Genomic DNA, 20,719 nt, shown 5'->3' with positions numbered 1-20,719 from the left:
TATGGTAACTAGCACAAGGGATATCTGTCTCAGACTTGATTTGGACGTAGACTGTCCCAGTGGAAGATCCATCATCAGATGGTTTGAGTAATACTTCACATCTGGTGTGCCCAGTGATCAAAATGATTACACTTCCAGATAATCAGCAGCTCTTCTGCTGCACGAGCATAGCTTCTCTCCTGAAAAACAGTTAAGTATTGGTATGTTTTCTTCCCATTTCTCCTGATCCCTTTAATGCTGCAGAAGTCGGATGCAGGCCATCTGAAATTTACCTGGCACTATCATAGTCAGCCATGGTTCTGTGATTTTGGTAGTTTACAGGGCTATTACTTTGTCCTGCATGAGGAGTGCATCGCTTTCTTCATCCAGAGTTAAAAAACTGGTGGCATGGTTATTTTGTGGAGTCAGCTTCTTGAAAGCCCATAACTGTTTGTGGCTGTAGTGGTGACCTCAAACTATGAGCTTCATGTATGGTTGTCATCGCTTCCTGTCTTGTGTGAGTTATACAGAAGCAGCATCTAAGTGTTTAGTTCATCATGAGACCTTAAACAGTGGGTACTTCTTGTGATTTCAAGTGTCTTACATGGAAGACAGAATAAGTAGTACCCTTTTTTTTTGTGTTGACTGAACTCGGGACTTTACAAAATTTCAACAAATATTCATGTGTAGAATGGAGATCTTTGATAAACTGAGAAAACAGCGTGCAGTAAAATGACTAATAGTATCATCTCTGTTTTATCATTCAGCCATTAAATGTCCAAGGTCCTGTTCAGGGCCATTAATCTTGTCCCACGGTTACTACCTGGACTTATTTTGATTAGGTTTCCATTAACTGTGCCTTTAAAGACAGCTACATGGAATACCCTTCACAAATTTGCCAGATATGACTGCTAACAAATATGGGAAACATCTGATATGCTTACAGTGAATCATTTTTGCTACTGTGGCTCGGACTACCTTGGTTATGGCCTCCCTACTTCTAAATTGCATGAGTTCGTATGGCTTCTGTGGTATATTAGGGATGTCTGAATCATTAAAAAAAAAGTCACATAACTTGTACGGTGTTCATTCTTCGAATGATAGTGTCATCACTCACCACAATCCCTCCTGGCCCATTCTCTCGTGTTGGGGTTGTTGTAGTTTTATGGTTGGGCAGTTTTGAAACAGTTTTTGCAATGATGGACATCAAAAAAAGTAGGCTATCTGTCAGCTCTGAGGGCTCAACAAAAGTTGGCAGCAGGAACTCGTGTGGAAGCAGTCCTTAAAATATTTGGACAAAAAATAATTCAGAACCAGTTAAAATTGAATAAGTTCCAACACTTGCACCTTTAAAACTGTAGGAAGAGTGATTTAATATCCAACAAGATGGACAATACTTGCTTAAGTGAGTTGGAATTTGAGCAGTCAATACAGTATTTTAGTGACCTGTTTGGTACAGTCTGCATCTCTGATTATTTGGACAGTTTTAAGCATGAGTGATATTTGGGAAGAAGTGAAAATTGTTTCATGAACATGTTGAAATAATTTTACTGTAGCACACACTAAAGTTGTTAGTATTTTTGCATATTAAATAGTACGCTACAAATTAACTTGCACCACCAGTACAGTATCCAAGTAAGGCATTAAGTATGGAATATCCACCAATCCAAACAGCAGGACTAAACTGTGCTTAAGTTTGGGTGTTTTTCTATTTCCCCCATGAAAGCAGGATAATGTGCTTGATGGTTTATATTCAGTTTATTGGCTTTGCATTGATGTCTGCTGAAATAATTACACCCGGTAAATTGAAACTCATCAGAACAGTTTATACAAGAAACTTGAATTGTACGGACGGCCATCTTTTCCTTTTCATTTTGTTGTATTTCATTTATCATGGGTGTCCTGATGCAACTTTGGGTTGTGTTATAGAAATGCTCAGAAGTTGCAACATTTGATGCCCAGCTAGTCCATGTCAGCGTGGTCTTAAAAATTAGCCTTACCTCCAATTTTGGTATCATTTGCAAATCTTGACCCCACGTCCTGTAGGCATATAACCAAATCAGTGATCGAAACAGTGAACAGAACCTTGAAGGGCACTAATACCCACTTCCAAACCTAAATTGTGGCGAGTCGAAGAGACTTAGTAGTTGGCAGGAAAAAAGACAGAGGCGCAAGGGGAGAGCCAACTGTGCAACAGCCCCAACAAACAAATTTCTCTGCAGCACCTGTGGAAGAGCCTGTCACTCCAGAATTGGCCTTTATAGCCACTCCAGGCGCTGCTTCACAAACCACTGACCACCTCCAGGCGCGTATCCATTGTCTCTCGAGATAAGGAGGCCCAAAAGAAAACACTCAGTGATGAGCTCCTACACTGTTTTGTCCCCCTAATTAAAACCTGGTCATTTCCTTATTTAGCTGAGTTGCTGGGCCAGTATTGTTAGCTGTCGCCATGCAGATTGTGTTTTGGTTTTTTAATTAAATATTTGCCATTTGTGTTTTGATTAAGAATGGGGTTCCACATCTGTCTGTCTAGAAATATCACCATTACAAACAGGAGGAAACTATAAGTTCTGTCTCTTGCACCCACCTTCAAATAAATTTGTTCAAAATTGGGATAAGGCTTCTCTCATCATTGCAAATTGCAATGAGAGAACTAGAGTACAGTTTTGGAAGGGAGTGTCAGGATAATAGCAGTCGCAGGCAGTCTACTCCTGTTTGGCTTTGCTGTTAATTCAGCCCTTGGAGCTTGTCAGTATCGAGTGGCAGCAACTGGGTTATTTGTAATAAATAAAAGCCACCAGACATGTGGGTTTTGTTTGAAATTGATTAAATCTGACATTTATTGTATACAGCAGCTACAGCATCTTTTTTTAAGACTACAACAGAGTTGTGGAAGCAAGTGTAATAAAATTGTAAATCGTGAATTGCATCAATTTTATTTTTCCCTTAAAGGAAGCTTAAATACCAATTGTTCAGTGTGTTTTTACTGAATGAAAATACGACTGCATTTTCTGTCATGGACCTATTGCTATGTCATATAGACATTTATCAAGGAATTATGGAGGAGCTTCGTTCAACCTTGCTTTCCTTCCAAATGACAGAATTCTACTCCCAGTAGCACTATGCAACAGGCCAGAAATAACCTGGAACAGCAAGGAAGCTTTAATTAACTGGAACCTTGCAAAACATCAATTTACAGGCTTTAGCTGTGCCAGTGCCATATAATTTTGAAGTGCAGAGATTATGCTGCTATTTTCCTGTATGTATTTTTGTGCAGCATTTTAACAATTGCACAAATTATATGTTTGATGAGTGAATAGCTAAGTTACAAATTTATAGTAATAAATCAAAATACTACGGATGCTGGAAATCTCAAATAAAAACCAAGTCCTGGAAATACTCAGCAGGTCAGGCAGCATCTGTGGAAAGAGAAGCAGAGTTAACGTTTCAGGTCAGTGACCTTTAATCAGAAATGTGGGGGTGGGGGAAAAGAAGAAAAGGGAAGGTGTGTGATTAACTGACCAGGAGACCATGGGGCAAAGTGTGTTGAACGACAAAGCATTAGTGCAGAGAGAGTGTTAATGACAGAATAATGAGCAGTTCTAGCCAAAAGCACAAATATGGAAAAAAAAATGGCTGACACGTGGTAAACAAAATAAAAAAAGTGCCAGTTATGCTCTGAAATTATTGAACACAAGGTTCAGTCCGGTAGGCTGTAGTGTGCCTAATCAGAAAATGAGGTGCTGTTCCTCGAGCTTGCGTTGATTTTCACTGGAACACTGCAGTTGGCCCAGAACGGGGATGTCTGAATGAGAGCAGGGGGCGAGTGTTGAAATGACAAGCGACCGGAAACTCGTGGTCATGTTTTCGGACTGAGTGGAGGTATTCCTCAAAGCGGTCACCCAATCTGTGTTTCTCCTCCCCAGTGTAGATGAGACCACATTGTGAGCAGAGAATGCAGTATGCTAAATTGAAAGTACAAGTAAATTGCTGCTTCACCTAAAAGGAGTGTTTGGGCCTTGGATAGTGAGGAGAGAGGAGGTAAAAGGACAGGTATCACACCTCCTGTGATTGCATGGGAAGGGGACGAGGTGTCGGGGGTAATGGAGGAGTGGACCAGGGTGTTGCGGAGGGACTGATACCTTCTGCATGCTGACGGGAGGGGAAGATGCGTTTGGTGGCATCACGCTGGAGGTGGTGGAAATGGCGACAAATGATCCTTTGGATGTGTAGACTAGTGTCGTGGAAAGTGAGGACAAGGGGAACCCTGTCACGGTTCTGGGGGGGAGGCGAAGGGGTGACTGCACAAGTGCGGGAAATGGATCGGACATGATTGAGGCCCTGGTCAACCATGGTGGTGGGGGGAATCCTCAGTTGAGAAAGGTAAACCTATCCGAAGCGCTGTTGGAGAAGGTTGCATCATCAGAGTAGATGTGTCGGAGACAGAGGAATTGGGAGAATGGAATGGAGTCCTTAAAGGAAGCCGGGTGTGAGGAAGTGTATTCGAGGTTGCTGTGGGAATCGTGGGCTTAAAGTTCTGGGCATGAGCAGGAAACTGCACCGATGTAGTCATCAATGTACCAGAAAAGGAGTTTGGGTAGGCGGCCTAAGTAGGAATGAAACAAGGAATGTTCAACACACCCCACAACAAGACGGATATAACTAGGACCCATACGGGTACCCATAGCAACACCTTTTTATTTGAAGGCAGTGAGTGGAGTTGAAGGAGAAGTTGTTCAAATGTGAGCAAGTTCAGCTAGGCAGAGGAGGGTGGTGGTGGATGGCGACTGGTTGGGCCTTTGTTCAAGGAAGAAGCAGAGAACCCTCCGACCGTCCTGGTGGGAGATGGAGGTGTAGAGAGATTGGACTTCCATAGTGAAGAGGAGGCTGTTGGGGCCAGCAAACTGGAAATTGTCAAAATGACATAGGGCATCAGAAGAGTCCTGGACGTAGGTGGCAAGAGGCTGGACTGGGGAGAAAAGATAGTTAATATAGGAAGAAAGAAGTCCTGTGGGGCAGGAACAGGCTGAAACGATGGGTCTACCAAGACAGTCTTGTTGGTGGATTTTGGAAGGAAGTAGAAGCGGGCTGTCCAGGGTTGTGGGACTGAGGTTGGAAGCTGTCGAGGGAAAATCTCCAGAGGAGATGAGGTCAGTGACAGTCCTGTGGACAGTAGCTTGATATTTTGTGGTGGGGTCATGGTCCAGGGGGAGGTAGGAAGAAATGTCGGAGTTTGTGCTCTGCCTCTGCAAGGTAGAGGTTGGTGTGCCAGATGACAACAACAGCACCACCCTTGTCTGCAGGTTTGATCACAAAGTCAGGGTTAGACCTGAGAGAGCAGAGGGAGACAGGTTAGAGTGAGTGAGGGGAGCGGAGAAATTGAAACGGCCGATGTCTCACTAACCGTTATCAATGAAAAGATCAAGAGCGGGTAAGAGGCCAGAGGGAGGGGTCCAGGTGGAGGGAAAATGCTGCAGGTGGGTGAATGGGTCTGTTCGTCGGGCGGGGGGAGGACTCCTGGTCAAAGAAGTGAGCCCAAAGGAGAACTCAACGTCATGCCGAGAGTGCAATTCATTGAGGTGGAGGCATAAGGGGATAACTGTACTCCTTTGATAACTGTACTCACTTACTTCAACTGTACATCCCCTAAGGGGATGCAGAAGTAATTCAGTCTCCATTTTAAAGTCAGACAATTTGTCAGTTATATAATTGGATTTGGCAATTTTCACAGCAACATAGCAAAATTTAAGGCAAACTTGAATTGATTAGAAAGTTAGAGTTTCTCTACAATACGAATGGAAGCGTGGTGGGGATGGGTGGGGTACAAAGGTCAAGTGCTCCTGTATCACCATTTGCAAAAGGGTGTAATTACAGCATGGCAAATTTATGTCAGTAGTTGCTAGTATAAATGTGGCCATAGGAATTTATAATGGAGGTGATGTGTCAAACAGAACAATCGGAAATCAGGATTTTTGGAATAGAATGTGAATGCAAACAAATTTTTGACGATAGATGGCATGCCTGGTTACTTTCTTGGAAAAAATGGGTGTGCTGTTTCTCAGACGACTACTACAGGTAACAATTTTTTTTAAATTGCAAAGCCGCATGCCAATTGGGAAGCGAACGAAAGTTTGATTTTAGATTTTGAGTTTGGAATATTTAGGTTGGATTTATCTGTGCTAAATTGCGAACTCCGCTGGAATTCAGTTTGATTTTAGCTTTAGGTTTTGGAGACTAGACCTAATGAGTACTTTTTTCTGGGATGTGGGCATTGCTAGCAGGATAAGCATTTGTTGTCTATCCCTAATTACCCTTGAGTAGGCGGTGGTGCACTGTCTTGACATGCTGCAGTCTGTGTGGTGAAGCTGTTCCCACAGTGCAGTTCGGTCAGCAATTAGATTTTGATGAACGAGCAGTGATACAGTTACAGGTCAGGATGGTGTGTGACTTGGAGGGGAACATGCATGTTGTGGTCTCCTCATGTGCCTGCTGCCCTTCTCCATCCAGGCAGTAGAGGTTGTGAATTTTGGAAGTGGCATCAAAGAAATTGTCAATGGAACATGCTGCCACAGTGCCCAGGTGTTGGAGAGAGTGAATGTTTAAGTTGGTGAATGGGGTGCCAATCAAGCAGGCTGCTTTGTCCTGGATGGTGTGGAGCTTCTTGAATGTTGCTGGAGTTGTACTCATCCAGGTAAGTGGGTGCATCACACTCCTGATTTGTGCCTTTTTAAGATGGCGGAGAGGCTTTGGAGATTCAGTTGCTTCAATCGCTGCAGAATAGCCACAGTATTTTGTGGCTGGTCCAGTTCAAGATTCTGGTCAGTGGTGACCCCAGGATATTATTGGTGGGGAATTCAAAGATGATCGTGCCGTTGAATCAAGAGAAGGTGGGTAGACTCTCTTGTTGGAATTGGTCATTGCCTGGCAGTTGTCTGGTGCACATATTACTTGCCAGTTATCAGTCTAAGCCTGAATGTTGCATGAGGGGCAGAAGCTGAGGAGTTGCAAATGAAAGTGAACACTGCAATCATCAGACATCCCCAGTTCTGACCTTAGGATGGTAGGTGGGTAATTGCTGAAATTGCTCGATAGTTTGAGGACACTGCCCTGAGGGACTCATGCAGTGATATTCTGAGTCTGAGATGATCAGCCTCCAACAGCCATGACATTCTTTCTTTGTGTTAGTTGAGACTCCAGCCAGTGGAGGGTTTTTCCCTCTGATTCCCGTGGACTTCAATTTTACTAAGACTCTTTGATGCCTCACTTGGTGAAATGCTGCCTTGATGTAAATGGCAGTCATTCTCACCTCACAGCTCTTGTGTTCATGTTTGGACCAAGGCTGTAATGAGTTCTGGAGTTGTGGTCCTGGTGGAACCCGAATTGAGGTACAGTTAGTCGGCTATTGTTGAGTAAGTGCCACTTAATATAACTGTCAGTGAGGCCCTCCATCACTTTGAGGATTAAATGTGGGCAAATTTGTGGGTGGCGCAGTGATTAGCACTGCAGCCTCACAGCTCCAGCGACCCGGGTTCAATTCTGGGTACTGCCTGTGTGGAGTTTGCAAGTTCTCCCTGTGACCGCATGGGTTTCCGCCAGGTGCTCCAGTTTCCTCCCATAGCCAAAGACTTGCAGGTTGATGGGTAAATTGGCCATTGTAAATTGTCCCTAGTGTAGGTAGGTGGTAGGAGAATGGTGGGAAAGTGGGGATGTGGTAGGGAATATGGGATTAATGTAGGATTAGTATAAATGGGTGGTTGATGGTCAGCACAGACTTGGTGGGCTGAAGAGCTTGTTTCATTGCTGTATCTCTGACTCTAATGGGACAGCAATTGGTTGGGTTGGGTTTGTCTTTTTGTGGGCACAACTTAACTGGGAAATTTCCCATTTTGTTGGGTAGATGCCAGTATTGTAGCTGTATTGGAACAGGTTGGAGGTGAGGCTTGTTCTGGAGCACGTCTTCACTACAGCTGGGCTATTGTCGAGGCCAATAGCCTTTGCTGTAACCAGTGCGCTCAGCCATTTTTTGCTATTGTTAGGTATGAGTTGAATTATCTGAAGACTGGCTTTTGTAATGGTGGGACCTCAAGATGAGGCCAAGAGGGATCATCCACTCAGCACTTGCGGCTGAAGATGGTTACAAACACTTCAGCCTTGTCTATTGTGCTCGTGCTGTGCTCAGCTGTCATTTGCGGATCGGGATGTTTATGGAATTTTCACCTTTTGGTTAGTTTTCAAACTGACGACCATCTTTGATGCCTGGATATGGCAGGACTGTAGAGCTTTGATCAGATCTGTTTCTCCTTTCATCTTTTGTGCTCGGTATGACTCCATCCAGTTAATATTTTTTCCTGATTCCCATTGACAACAATTATACTAGTCTTGATGCCACACTCTATCAAATACTGTCTTGAAGCTTGATGCTTCTTCTGGCATACGCTTCTGCAGTCCTATTGAACCAACTTGGTCTCCTGCCTTGATGTTAATAGCAGAATGAGGGATATGCCGAGCCAAGAGGTTACAGATTGTGGTGGGAAACAATTCTTCCGATGTCCACAGTGCCTCATGGATGCCCAGTTTTGAGCTGCTGGATCTGTTCTGAATCGATAAAGTAAAGAGTGCAGTTCTAAAGGGGATGAAGGAGCAGAGGGACCTGGTGTATATGTGCATAAATCATTGAAGGTGGCAGGATAGGTTCAGAGAGCATTCTAGCCTTTGTTTATAGGGGCCTAGAGTACAAAAGCAACAAAGTTATGTTAAATCTCTATAGAACACAGTTTCAGCCTCAACTAGAGTATTGTGTCCAGTTCTGGGCACCACAGTGGCGCAGTGGTTAGCATCGCAGCCTCACAGCTCCAGGGACCCGGGTTCAATTCTGGGTACTGCCTGTGCGGAGTTTGCAAGTTCTCCCTGTGTCTGCGTGAGTTTCCTCCGGGTGCTCCGGTTTCCTCCCACATGCCAAAGACTTGCAGGTTGATAGGTTAATTGGCCATTATAAATTGCCCCTAGTATAGGTAGGTGGTAGGGAAATATATAGGGACAGGTGGGGATGTGGTAGGAATATGGGATTAGTGTAGGATTAGTATAAATGGGTGGTTGATGGTCGGCACAGACTCAGTGGGCCGAAGGGCCTGTTTCAGTGCTGTATCTCTTATTAAAAAAAAACACTTCAGGAAAGATGTGAAGACATTAGAATGCAGACAAGATTCCAGGGATGATGAACTTCATTGAGGTAGATCGATTTAGAGAAGTTGGGACTGTTTTCCTTGGAGTAGAGAAGTTTGAGGGGAGATTTAATTAAGGTATTCAAAATTGCGAGGGGTCTGGACAGAGTATCCAGAACAAGCGGGGAAAGATTTAAGGTAATTGGCAAAAAACAGCAATGGCAGCAGGAAAATTTTTTTCATGCAGCGAGTGGTTAGGATTCAGAATGCACTGCCTGGGTGTAGTGGAGGCACGTTCTCAGTTTATTCAAGCGGGAATTGGATTGTTATCTGAAGAACGTGCAGGGCTGTGGGGAGAAGGTGGTGGAGTGTCACCAAGTAAATAACTCCTTCAGAGAGCCAGCATTAACATTTTTTTATTCCATCACGGGATGTGGCCCTCGCTGGCGAGGCCACCATTTATTGCCCATCCCTAATTGCCTTTGAGAAGGTAGTGGTGAGCTGCCTTCTTGAACCGCTGCATTCCATGTGGGCTAGGTACACCAACAGTGCTGTTAGGAAGGGAGTTCCAGTATTTTGATCCAGTGACAGTCAAGGAACGGCGAATAGTTCCAAGTCAGGATGGTGTGTTACTTGGAGGGGGACCTGCAGGTGGTGGTGTTCCCATGCATTTGCTGCCCTTGTCCTTCTAGTTGGTAGAGGTTGCGGGTTTGGAAGGTGCTGTCGAAGCAGCCTTGGTGCGTTGCTGCAGTGCATCTTGTAGATGGTACATACTGCTGTCACTGTGCGTTGGTGGTGGAGGGAGTGAATATTTGTGGACAGGGTGCCAATCAAGCGGGCTGCTTTGTTTTGGGTGGTGGAGCTTCTCGAGTGTTGGAGCTGCACCCATCCAGGCAAGTGGAGAGTATTCCATCACATTCCGGACTTGTTCCTTGTAGATGGTGGACAGGCTTTGGTGAGTCAGGAGGTAAGTTACTTGCCGCAGGATTCCTCGCCTCTGAAATGCTCTTGTAACCACGGTATTAATATGGCTACTCCAGTTCAGTTTCTGGTCCATGGTAGCTCCTAGGATGTTGACAGTGTGGGCTTCAGCGATGGTAATGCCATTGAATGTCAAGGTGAGATGGTTAGATTCTCGTTGGAGATGGTCATTGCCTAGCACTTAAGTGGCAAGTAACATTTGCACCACACAACAGCCCAAACCTGGATATTGTCCCGATCTTGGTGCACTTCTACACGGACTACTTAAGTATCTGAGGAGTCGCAAATGGTGCTGAACATTGTGCAATCATCAGCGAGCATCCCCACTTTTGACCTTATGATTGAAGGTAGGTCATTGAAGAAGCAGCTGAAGATGGTTGGGCCTAGGACACGACTCTGAGGAACTTCTGCAGTGATGTCCTGGAGCTGAGATAATTGACATCCAACAACCACAACCATCTTCCTTTGCACTCGTTATGACTGCAACCAGCCGAGAGTTTTCCTCCTAATTCCCATTGACTTCTGTTTTGTTAGGGCTCCTTGATGCCATACTTGGTCAAATGCTGCCTTGATGTCCAGGGCAGTCACTCACCTCACCTCGATTTCAGCTTTTTTGTTGATGTTTGAATCAAGGCTGTAATGAAGTCAGGAGCTGAGTGGCCCTGGCAGAACCCAAACTGAGTGCTGAGCAGGTTGTTGCTGAGCAAGTGGCACTTGATGGCGCTGTTGATGACAGCTTCCATCACTTTACTGATGATCGAGAGTAGGCTGATGGGGCGGTAATTGGCTGGGTTGGACTTGTCCTGCTATTTGTGGACAAGACCTACCTGGACAATTTTCCACATTGCTGGGTAGATGCCAGTGTTGTAGCTGTACTGGAACAGCTTGGCTAGGGGCGTGGCAAGTTCTGGAGCACAGGTCTTCAGTACTATTGCTGGAATATTGTCAGGGCCCATAGCCTTTTCAGTATCCAGTGCCTTCAGTCGTTTCTTGATATCACGTGGAGTGAATCGAATTGGCTGAAGTCTGGCATCTGTGGTGCTGGGAACTTCAGGAGGAGGCAGAGATGGATCATCAACTTGGCACTTCTGGCTGAAGATTGTTGCAAACGGTTCAGCCTTATCTTTTGCACTGATGTGCTGGGCTCCCCCATCATTGAGGATGGGGATATTTGTGGAGCCACCTCTTCCAGTTAGTTGTTTAATTGTCCACCACTATTCACGGCTGGATGTGGCAGGCCTGCAGAGCTCAGATCTGATTCGTTGGTTATGGAACCGCTTAGCTCTGTCTATCTCGTCACTCCTACCAATACTGTCAAGGGCCGATGCATCAGTGGTGGGCAGATTGGTGAGGACGAGGTCAAGTATGTTTTTCCCTCTTGGTTCCCTCACCAACTGCCACATACCCAGTCTAGCAGCTATGTCCTTTAGGACGTAGTCAGCTCGGTCAGTAGTGGTGCTACCGAGCCACTTTTGGTGATGGACATTGAAGTCCCCCACCCAGAGTACATTCTGGGCTCTTGCCACCCTCAGTGCTTCCTCCAAATGGTGTTCAACATGGAGGAGTACTGACTCATCAGCTGAGGGAGGGCGGTAGGTGGTAATCAGCAGGAGGTCTCCTTGCTCATGTTTGACCTCATGACATGAGGCCTCATGGGGTCTGGAGTTGGTGTTGAGGACTTGAAGGGCAAGTGCCTCCTGACTGTATACCACTGTGCTGCCACCTCTGCTGGCTATGTCCTGCTGGTGGGACAGGTCATACCCAGGGATGGTGATGGCAGTGTCTGGGACATTGTCTGTAAGGTATGATTCCGTGAGTATGACTATGTCAGGCTGTTGCTTAACTAGTCTGTGGGACAGCTCTCCCAACTTTGGCACAAGCCCCCAGATGTTAGTAAGGAGGACTTTTCAGGGTCAACGGGGCTTACTTTGCCGTAGTCGTTTCAGGTGCCGAGGTGGATGCCGGATGGTCTCGGTTTCATTTTTTTTTTATTGACTTCGTAGTGGTTAGATGCAACTGAGTGGCTTGCTAGGCCATGTGAGAGGGCATGCAAGAGTCAACCACATTGTTGTGGGTCTAGAGTCACGTGTAGGCCAGACCAGGTAAGGATAGCAGAGCAAAACCCTGGGTATCTGGATTACTAGTTCAGAGACAATACCACTATGACACAGGCATATGGGCTGAATAGCCTCCTTTTATGAATGTAATGATGAGTTTACAGAGTTGGCTGGCCAGGTCTGCTTTTGTCATATCTGGGTCTTGGGTGGTCCAACTGGTTTTTTTAGTTTTTCACAGTAGTTTGATACAACTGACTAAATTCAGCGGCAGTTAAGTCAGCCGCATTGCCTGCCAGGAGTCACATCTTTGCTCGGAAGGTAAGAGTGGCAAATTTCCTTCCGTAAAGGACATTAGTGAACCAGATGGGATTATACGATGATCCAATGGTTTCACGTCACCGTTGCTGATAGCTGTTTGTTCCGGATTTGTTTACTTAACAGAATTTAAATTTCTCCAGCTGCCATGGTGGAATTTGAACTCATGCCTCTGGATCACTAGCTCAGGTCTCTGGATTACTAGTCCAGTAGCATTACCACTTTGCTACTGTACTTGTCAAGAGTATGTCTGAAGGTATTCTGTTGTCCAGTCTAATTTAAGATAAATTATTCTTAATTTAGCCCACACATATTTTGTACACTAATTTACCTCCTGGGTTGTAATTTCAGGATTCCTTGGTCACAGTTTAAAAGCTACTTTGTATTCAAATTGGAGAAAGTCATGGATGACTTCAGAGCCTCAGCCCCTGAACCCAGAGCTCCGCCCAATCCAAATGTGGAATATGTTCCCTATGAAGAAATGAAGAACCGAATTCTTAAAATCGTTAATGGGTTTACGGGGTAAGTTGGTCACTGATTTTTAACAAATTTTTGCTAATTAATTCATATTTCATTTAAAATGTAGGAACAACTCAAAGTTGCAGAAATACTTGTGCGTCAGTTATGCTACCATTCTAGAGTTGAATCAAAGATACTATTACCTCTGATTCCTTTAAGTAATCTCTGCACCCAAATTAATTGTTTCCAGGGACTTTTTTTCCAATTGTGGGGTTACTTCTAATAAAGCAGCTCAACGCTACTTTCCAAAATTGTACAATTTATTGCATTTGTATTTATATTCCAAAGAATGCTGAATTTAACTAATTTTAGGCTGTAAAATGTCAGTCAAGTTTTATTGAACGGCTGTTTGCTGTTGAATAAAATGCAACTGATGGTCCTTTTATTGGATACCTGCTTCCTATTGGTTCACAACTTCATTCAATTGTGTTGCTATTGCAGGTATTTTCAGCAACAGCTCAGTTGACTTTAAAACAGTTTTGCATTTATAAATGGTGCATTTGTTTCGCACTCAATGAAATAATTTCCTTACTTTGCTAACACTTTTTTGTCTTGTCAAATCAGAAACTGATAGGGATGAACAGCTGCCATTATGAGGAGAGACTTGAGATACTAGGGTTATTTCCACTGGATCAGAGAATTTTGACAAGATTTCAGGGTTTTAAAATAATTAATAGCTTTCATTGAGAGACTGTTTCTTGTAGTTAGTGTTAAGGTGTCATCCATCTATTATAAATTTTCTGCTATTGTGAGGAGAGAGGTTGAGAATTAGCACTGTAAACTGAGTTTTTGGTGCATGGAATGTTTTGTCAAAGGGAATGATTGAGGCATGAATTATTAAATCTTTTAAGAGAAAAGTAGATGCATATTTGAAACTGAGGAAGATGGCAATCTATGGGGAGAGTGGGGTTTTTGGATTAATTATGGATTGCCATTCCAGTGAGCTAGTATGCATGCAAAGGGCCAAATCTCCTTGTTTCTGTGAGGTAAAACTTGTATGGTTCTATGAACATTTAGTAAACTGTTACGGTCAAGTGAGGAGGGGTTGAAGGATTTCCCTCTTTCCTTCTCCTTGATTGACCACAACAGGTTTAATTCTTAAAGTGGATGTAGTGGCCAATTCAGTCGGTGTTTGATTACTTGCATCTTAAGAAAACCTGTACAATTGGTTCTTGAGTTTAACGAAGAAAAAGCTAACATTATTGTACCTAAACCGTTATAATAATAAAAAATGTGCCAACTTTCATTCTGTCACACACTGGAGATTTACACATGCACAGATAGGTTACAGAGTGGGGAAAGGTAGGTTGGTTGAGTTATAGTCCATTTAAAAAAAAAGGTACACAATCTGTGGTGGTGGTTCGGCTGCCTTCTAGCTGCATTTGGTGGTCCTGAGGTTTTGAGTTTGAAGAGGTAGATAACTGATCTGGTGGGTCTCCTGGAGCTAGCGATGTGGATGATCTCCAATGGGGTTTCTGATTTAAGTTGATAAGTCAACAGGTAGGATTTGAAAGCTTTCAAGCTGGAATAGAGAGAGACCCCCAATCGGGTCGGCATGTCAGAGTTGCTTCTCCCCTCTCTGCTGCAGCAAGCAAGAAAAAAAAAGCAAAAAAAAAAAGACACAAGCTTACAACCACAGATGGGGAGGGGCTTGTCACATGACAGTGACTCAGTCATTCAAACATAGTTCACAGTATTTCTGTCTTGCTAAAAAGAATAGGTAGTTCCTTTTAACCTCCTGGGTCTTGGTTATTGCTGGGGCATGAGCAGACATTTGTTTCCCTCCTCACAAGCATTGCAGTGTAGGATACAGTGTTGCAAGTTAGGTAGCCATTTTAAGCTGCCAGCAAAGTCATCCTTTTAGCTGATCTTTTAAAAATGTCTTTTTTTTTAAAAAAAAAATTCAGATCTCCTGTCATGGTCAGAGAGATACAGCACCGAAACAGGCCCTTCGGCCGACCGAGTCCATCCCAACCATCAACCACCCATTTATACTAATCCTACATTAATCCCATTTTTCCCTAGCATCCTTCCCTCAATTCTCCTACCACCTACGTACACTCAGGGCAATTTTTTACAATGGCCAATTTACCTATCAACCGCAGGTCTTTGGCAGTCATTGGATTACAGAAAATTATCAGTAAACAAAGCACATTGGCATAACACTGTTCTAAAAATATCTGAAGTTAAAATAGAAGCTAGCTTTTTTTAACAGTTAAAATGAGAAATCATAACTTAGTTGTTCGCAGGGTATATCAGGTTGATCTGTAAATTAGTAATCGAGGAAATGGTTGGATGCCAACTAATTTGTACTTAGTTGAAGCATTAACAGTTCCAAGATAAATGACTGATATGTAAACATCTCATACGTTATTCCGAACAATTGTTTGTTCAACTGTGTCCTTTAATCTTGGTTGGTTGATGGCTATCATTGGGACCTTGGGTCTGAAATAGATACTGGATATTTCTTCCTTTCCGAAGTGCTGTGTAGTTTTCAGCATGTGCGGATTGCTGATCTTGTACTATCCATTATCAACCATACAGGGTCACAGTAGACTATTTTACCCACAAGTTTTGTCAGTTGTCATGCTGCTCAAGGAATACATTCTAGAAAGAGTATTTTAATTATTGTGAACTGAATGTCCATGACTTGACGCGATCCATACCCAATTCTGTGTTAAGAATTTGCCAATAAAACTGGCTGCTGCCTCCTGGGATAATGGGCTTCCCTGGAAGCAGCACCTACTGGACTCATGACTGAAGATTTCTAACCTTATACCCAGTTTTCTCAGATGCTAACAAACCTCATTGTCCCAAGTTGATGGTATGTGAGAAACACCAAACTAAATGGGCGCTGCCTCCAGTTTGCATTCCTTGAATGTATGCTCTGTGGACTTAGTCTGTTGAGATAAATTGAAGTGAATAGCAATATCGTAATGTCAATTACTGGGGGAGGGGGGAGTAAACCTTCGACTAGAGGTTAAAATTAAAAAATAGAGAAGTCATGGTCAACCTGTATCGAAGTTTATTTAGACCACACTTCAAATACTATATACTTTTGTGGTTGCCACATTATAAAATGGATATGCAGGCACTGGAGAGAGCGCAAAAAGATTTACAAGGATGATACTAGAACTGTAAGGTTATACCAATCAGGAAAGGATGAAGGCTGGGTCTCGTTTGAACAGAGATGGCTGAGGGGTGACCTAATAGAGCTTGAAAATTTGAAATGTTTTGCCAGAGTCGACACAAGAGCTAGAGCCATCAATATCAGATGTCACCAAGAAATCAAACGGGGAATTCAGAAGAAACTACTTTATCCAGAAACTGGTGAGACTGTGGAGCTCACTTCCACATGGAGTAGTTGGGAGTAATGGTGTAGATATATTTAAGGGGAAGCTGGATAAGCATATGAAGGAGAAGGAAATAGACTGTTGTGCTGATAGTTAGATGAGGAAAGATAGGAGAACCTGGAGTGAAGCATAAATGCGAGCTGACCTTTTGTGCTGTATATTCTATGTAATTCTGTAAATTCCTTATCGGTCAAACAGAAATCCAAATTGTTACAACTTTCTCCCTCTTTTTTAAAAAAAATTTCATTCATGGGATGTAGGCGTTGCTGGCCAGGCCATTATTTATGCCCATCCCTAATTGCCCTTGAGAAGGTGGTGGTGAGCTGCCTTCTTGAACTGCTGCAGTCCGTGTGGGGTATGTACACTCACAGTGCTGTTAGGAAGGGAGTTCCAGGATTTTGACCCAGCGACAGTGAAGGAACGGCGATATAGTTCCAAGTCAGGATGGTGTGTGACTTGGAAGGGAACTTGCAGGTGGGGTGGTGCCATGCATTTGCTGCCCTTGTCCTTCTAGGTGGTAGAGGTCGCGGGTTTGGAAGGTGCTGTCTAAGGAGCCTTGGTGCATTGTTGCAGTGCATCTTGTAGATGGTGTACACTGCTGCCACTGTGTCGGTGGTGGAGGGAGTGAATGTTTGTGGATGGGGTGCCAATCAAGCAGGCTGCTTTGTTCTGGATGGTGTCGAGCTTCTTGAGTGTTGTTGGAGCTGCACCCATCCAGGCAAGTGGAGAGTATTCCATCACGCTCCTGACTTGTGCCTTAAAACATGGTGGACAGGCTTTGGGGAGTCAGGAGGTGAGTTACTCACCGCAGGATTCATAGCCTCTGACCTGCTCTTGTAGCCATGGTATTTATATAGCTACTCCAGTTCAGTTTCTGGTCAGTGGTAGCGCCTAGGATGTTAGTGAGGGTTTCAGCGATGGTAATGCCATTGAATGTCATTGGGTGATGGTTAGATTCTCTCTTGTTGGAGATGGTCATTGCCTGGCACTTGTGTGGCTCGAATGTTACTTGCCACTTATCAGCCCAAGCCTGGATATTGTCCAGGTCTTGCTGCATTTCTACACGGACTGCTTCAGTATCTGAGGAGTCACGAATGGTGCTGAACATTGTGCAATCATCAGCGAACATCCCCACTTCTGACCTTTTATGATTGAGGAAGGTCATTGATGAAGCAGCTGAAGTTGGTTGGGCCTGGGAAACTATCCTGAGGAACTCCTGCAGTGATGTCCTGGAGCTGAAATGATTGACCTGCAACAACCACAACCATCTTCCTTTGCGCTAGTTATGACTCCAGCCTCGTCATACATTTTTATCCTCATGTCCGCCTTCCCTGCCCGAGGAGAGGTCTTTAACAAATTTATCCAGTTCGGGAAGGCTGTGCACCCTGTCACCATGCTGTTATGACTGAATATCTTCCTGGGCTCTACAGTTACATCGGTTGTGAAATCTTGCTGGAGAGATGTGCCACTGCTGTGCCTGGCATGTCGTCTTGTTTATTTCAACGGTTACTTGTATTGTGCAGAAGGGTCTGTCTGCTCTGGCTAACTAGTTCTAAATTGTCTGCTAGATTCCTGTAGCTGAGCCATCTGTAACCTCCATTCTTCATCTGAGTGCAACTGGGAGCTGCTGCTTGGTTTCCCATGTGTCCACCTCACAGTATGTTGTCTTGCTGAACAAATGAAGCCTGTGTCACATTGGCTGTTGCTTTCTTGAGCAGCTTGTCCATAACGCCTTTTGATATTCATACTATTTCCAATCAATACCTCAAATGTCATGGAAAAGTAGACTTCCAGTTCTTTCACTATTGCTTTCGTGAAATATTCAATCCAATTTAGGTCATGTATGTCTTTGTGGGTTTTGGTTTGGTTTTACGCTCCTATTTGTCTTTTGTTTTTACTTTCAGATGGCAGCTGTTCTTCATTCTGCCATTCACACATTTTCCAGACACACCTTTTGTTTCTTCACTTGTCCCATTGCCACTCTCTTTGACCCTGCACCAACTCTTGTCATTTAATCTCTCCTGCCTTTCACCCGATCAGAAACCTTCCCTTTTCCTTTTTCCATCCTCAACCACGCAGCACCCCCCCTGCCCCCCGCCCTTGCAAAGCTTAAAACCTAATTTTGTAACCTTTCCCAGTTCTGATGAAAGGTCATTGACCTGAAACGTTAACTGTTTCTCTCTTCAAAGATGCTGCCTGACTTGAGTATTTCCAGCATTTTCTGTTTTTGTTTTAGGTTATGCATATTTCTGATTTTATGAAATCCCTGAATGGGGCATCTTTGCCTCTTTGCGACGGTGTATGCCGAACTGTAAGCTTTCCACTGACATGAAGCAGTAGCTGGTATCCTGTAACTCCTTTCATCTCATTGATTGACGTGAGTTTGGGTGAAGGGTAGTGAGTCAGGTTATCTGTTCCTGCAGTTACCACATAACCAGCTATCTCATCCTTTCCAAGGTCTTGTGGATTTCTAAAAGACGAGTAGAGGCTCTCCTTACGACCTTCCTTTCTACATTTTAGCACACCTGATTTAATTATCTTCAGTCTTTGCAATTCTGTTTGGGTACTCTGATCCAGACTTGCTTTGTACAGGTTGAGCAGCTGGCTCAAAATGGTTCATCTGTGGGATGGTGTGAGGCATTTGGTTTCCCAACATGTAACAGCTCATCTATGCTTGAGATCATAAGTTGCTTGATATGTTTACCTAGCTGTTTTATGTTAATGATCAAGTAACCAAGTAACTAAATTCTGCAATTATTTCCAGAAACCTCCCCTTGTTCGTGAGGGTGATAAATTCCTTTTGTAATGTCAAATTTTTACTTTTTGACTAAAGCTTCTGTAAGTCTTAGGATTCAATATGTTTGTGTACTGAACATAATTTTCTTAAGCTCCTGTCAATATGCTTTTTTGTTGAATCATATGCATTAAGAGCAGCAAATATTCTAAACTCTGCTGCTTGACCAATCTCTGGTGACCAGCTAATCATTTGAATGCCTGAACACCTGTCACACTGCCTTAAATATAAGCAAATTGTTCTATACATTTGCTTTGTGGATTCGCTGTTGTGTTTCTCTGCCAGTTCTACTTTTTTCCCTTCTTGACCTCTTTCTGGCATTGTTTCTCTGCCATTGATTTTAAATTTACATTTGTTTTCTCGCTATGTGTTCTTGGATGTCACTCCCAACTTCAGTTAGAACTTAGTATTTTCCACAGCCAATCAAACAACTCAATCTGTCTCTTGATCTATCAACATTTTTGAATATCATAGTTTAAACATGAATGGTCAGTAACATTCAACATTTTAAATTGTGAGCCTGTCAGCAGTGCAACTCAGTATCCCAGGTCACTGCCATCAGTTTTTACCAACTTGAGGCCTGCGCAAGAGTCTCTGGGGTTCATTGCTGTTGCTCTGATTTCAGCAGTGATTAATTGTGGGCATTTGAATTTTTCATGCAAAACACCAACAATTCAATTTAATTCTGTCTTTCCAAATTTACTTTGTTTTGAAAGTATTTTAAAGCATATAAGGGCGGAAGATATTGCACTAGGGTTAGAAGTTTGTCACTAGTGACGGAAGCAATTTAACATGGTGAATTAAGAGTATTGTACATAGTTAAAGCATGTTGGCTTGAATGCGATAACCTAAATCAACCCTGTGATATTGCTAGTTGAGAACAAACTAAAAGATTTGGATCAAGGCTTGCATACTGATTGAAGTACTGATGGCAGCTGTAATACTCCCGATCACTCCACTGGTTAAGAGCTACTTCAGCACAGAGCAGTGATTGAACCAGGGAACGCACTGGTCTGAATGCTTCGATTATGTTTTGTTTCTCAGCTGAATTAGTGCACAAGCCGCAAAATGAATTCTTCTCAAAATTTCAATATAGATTTGGCCAGATGGCAGAGCTTGCTTTAGTAAGTGGAACATTTCTGTCCAGTACCAGCAACACCCTTTTGGTGATGTCAAAGTCTGCATGCATTTCTGCTGTGACTCTTCTATGCATACTAGATTTCAATGCTCCATCCTCTGTTGATGAGTGAAACTGCAGCTACTGTAAAATCATGTTTGCAATCTTAAAATAACTCTTTCCTCATCCCTCCTTTTGAGCAATATTAGCATTAGATATATTGGCTTTGAGTTCTCTTGTGTCAAGGAGTGGGTAATAGGTGAGAATTCCCATTGCTGATTGCACTTTAAAAATAACAACTTAAAATGCATGTTTGTGGCTGTGGATTGTTGAGCTCTGTTCTTATGGTGCCTGTGTTCAAATGGCCCCCTACTGTTCATTATCGAAGGCTACATGTGAAGAGTAGTTATTTGGGCAAGGTATAGAAGGTACTGCCTGTAAAA

General features: G+C 43.5%; 1 protein-coding gene across 3 annotated transcripts in view; it reads left to right on the top strand.

Annotated features, from left to right (window-relative positions):
* LOC137380020 (serine/threonine-protein phosphatase 4 regulatory subunit 2-like) overlaps positions 1-20,719 on the top strand; it is a 66,679-nt gene that overhangs the window by 20,083 nt on the left and 25,877 nt on the right. For 2 of the 3 annotated variants that reach the window (XM_068051499.1, XM_068051500.1), the window contains exon 3: positions 12,845-13,015. The exons of the other annotated variant lie outside the window; for it this stretch is intronic. In XM_068051499.1, coding sequence (XP_067907600.1) covers positions 12,845-13,015 — 171 coding nt within the window. The remainder of the gene's footprint in view (positions 1-12,844; positions 13,016-20,719) is intronic. 3 annotated transcript variants of the gene reach the window in all.

This window comes from Heterodontus francisci, chromosome 19, assembly GCF_036365525.1.
Source record: "Heterodontus francisci isolate sHetFra1 chromosome 19, sHetFra1.hap1, whole genome shotgun sequence".
Taxonomy (NCBI): domain Eukaryota; kingdom Metazoa; phylum Chordata; class Chondrichthyes; order Heterodontiformes; family Heterodontidae; genus Heterodontus; species Heterodontus francisci.
This window is presented reverse-complemented; position numbering and strand designations above follow the sequence as displayed.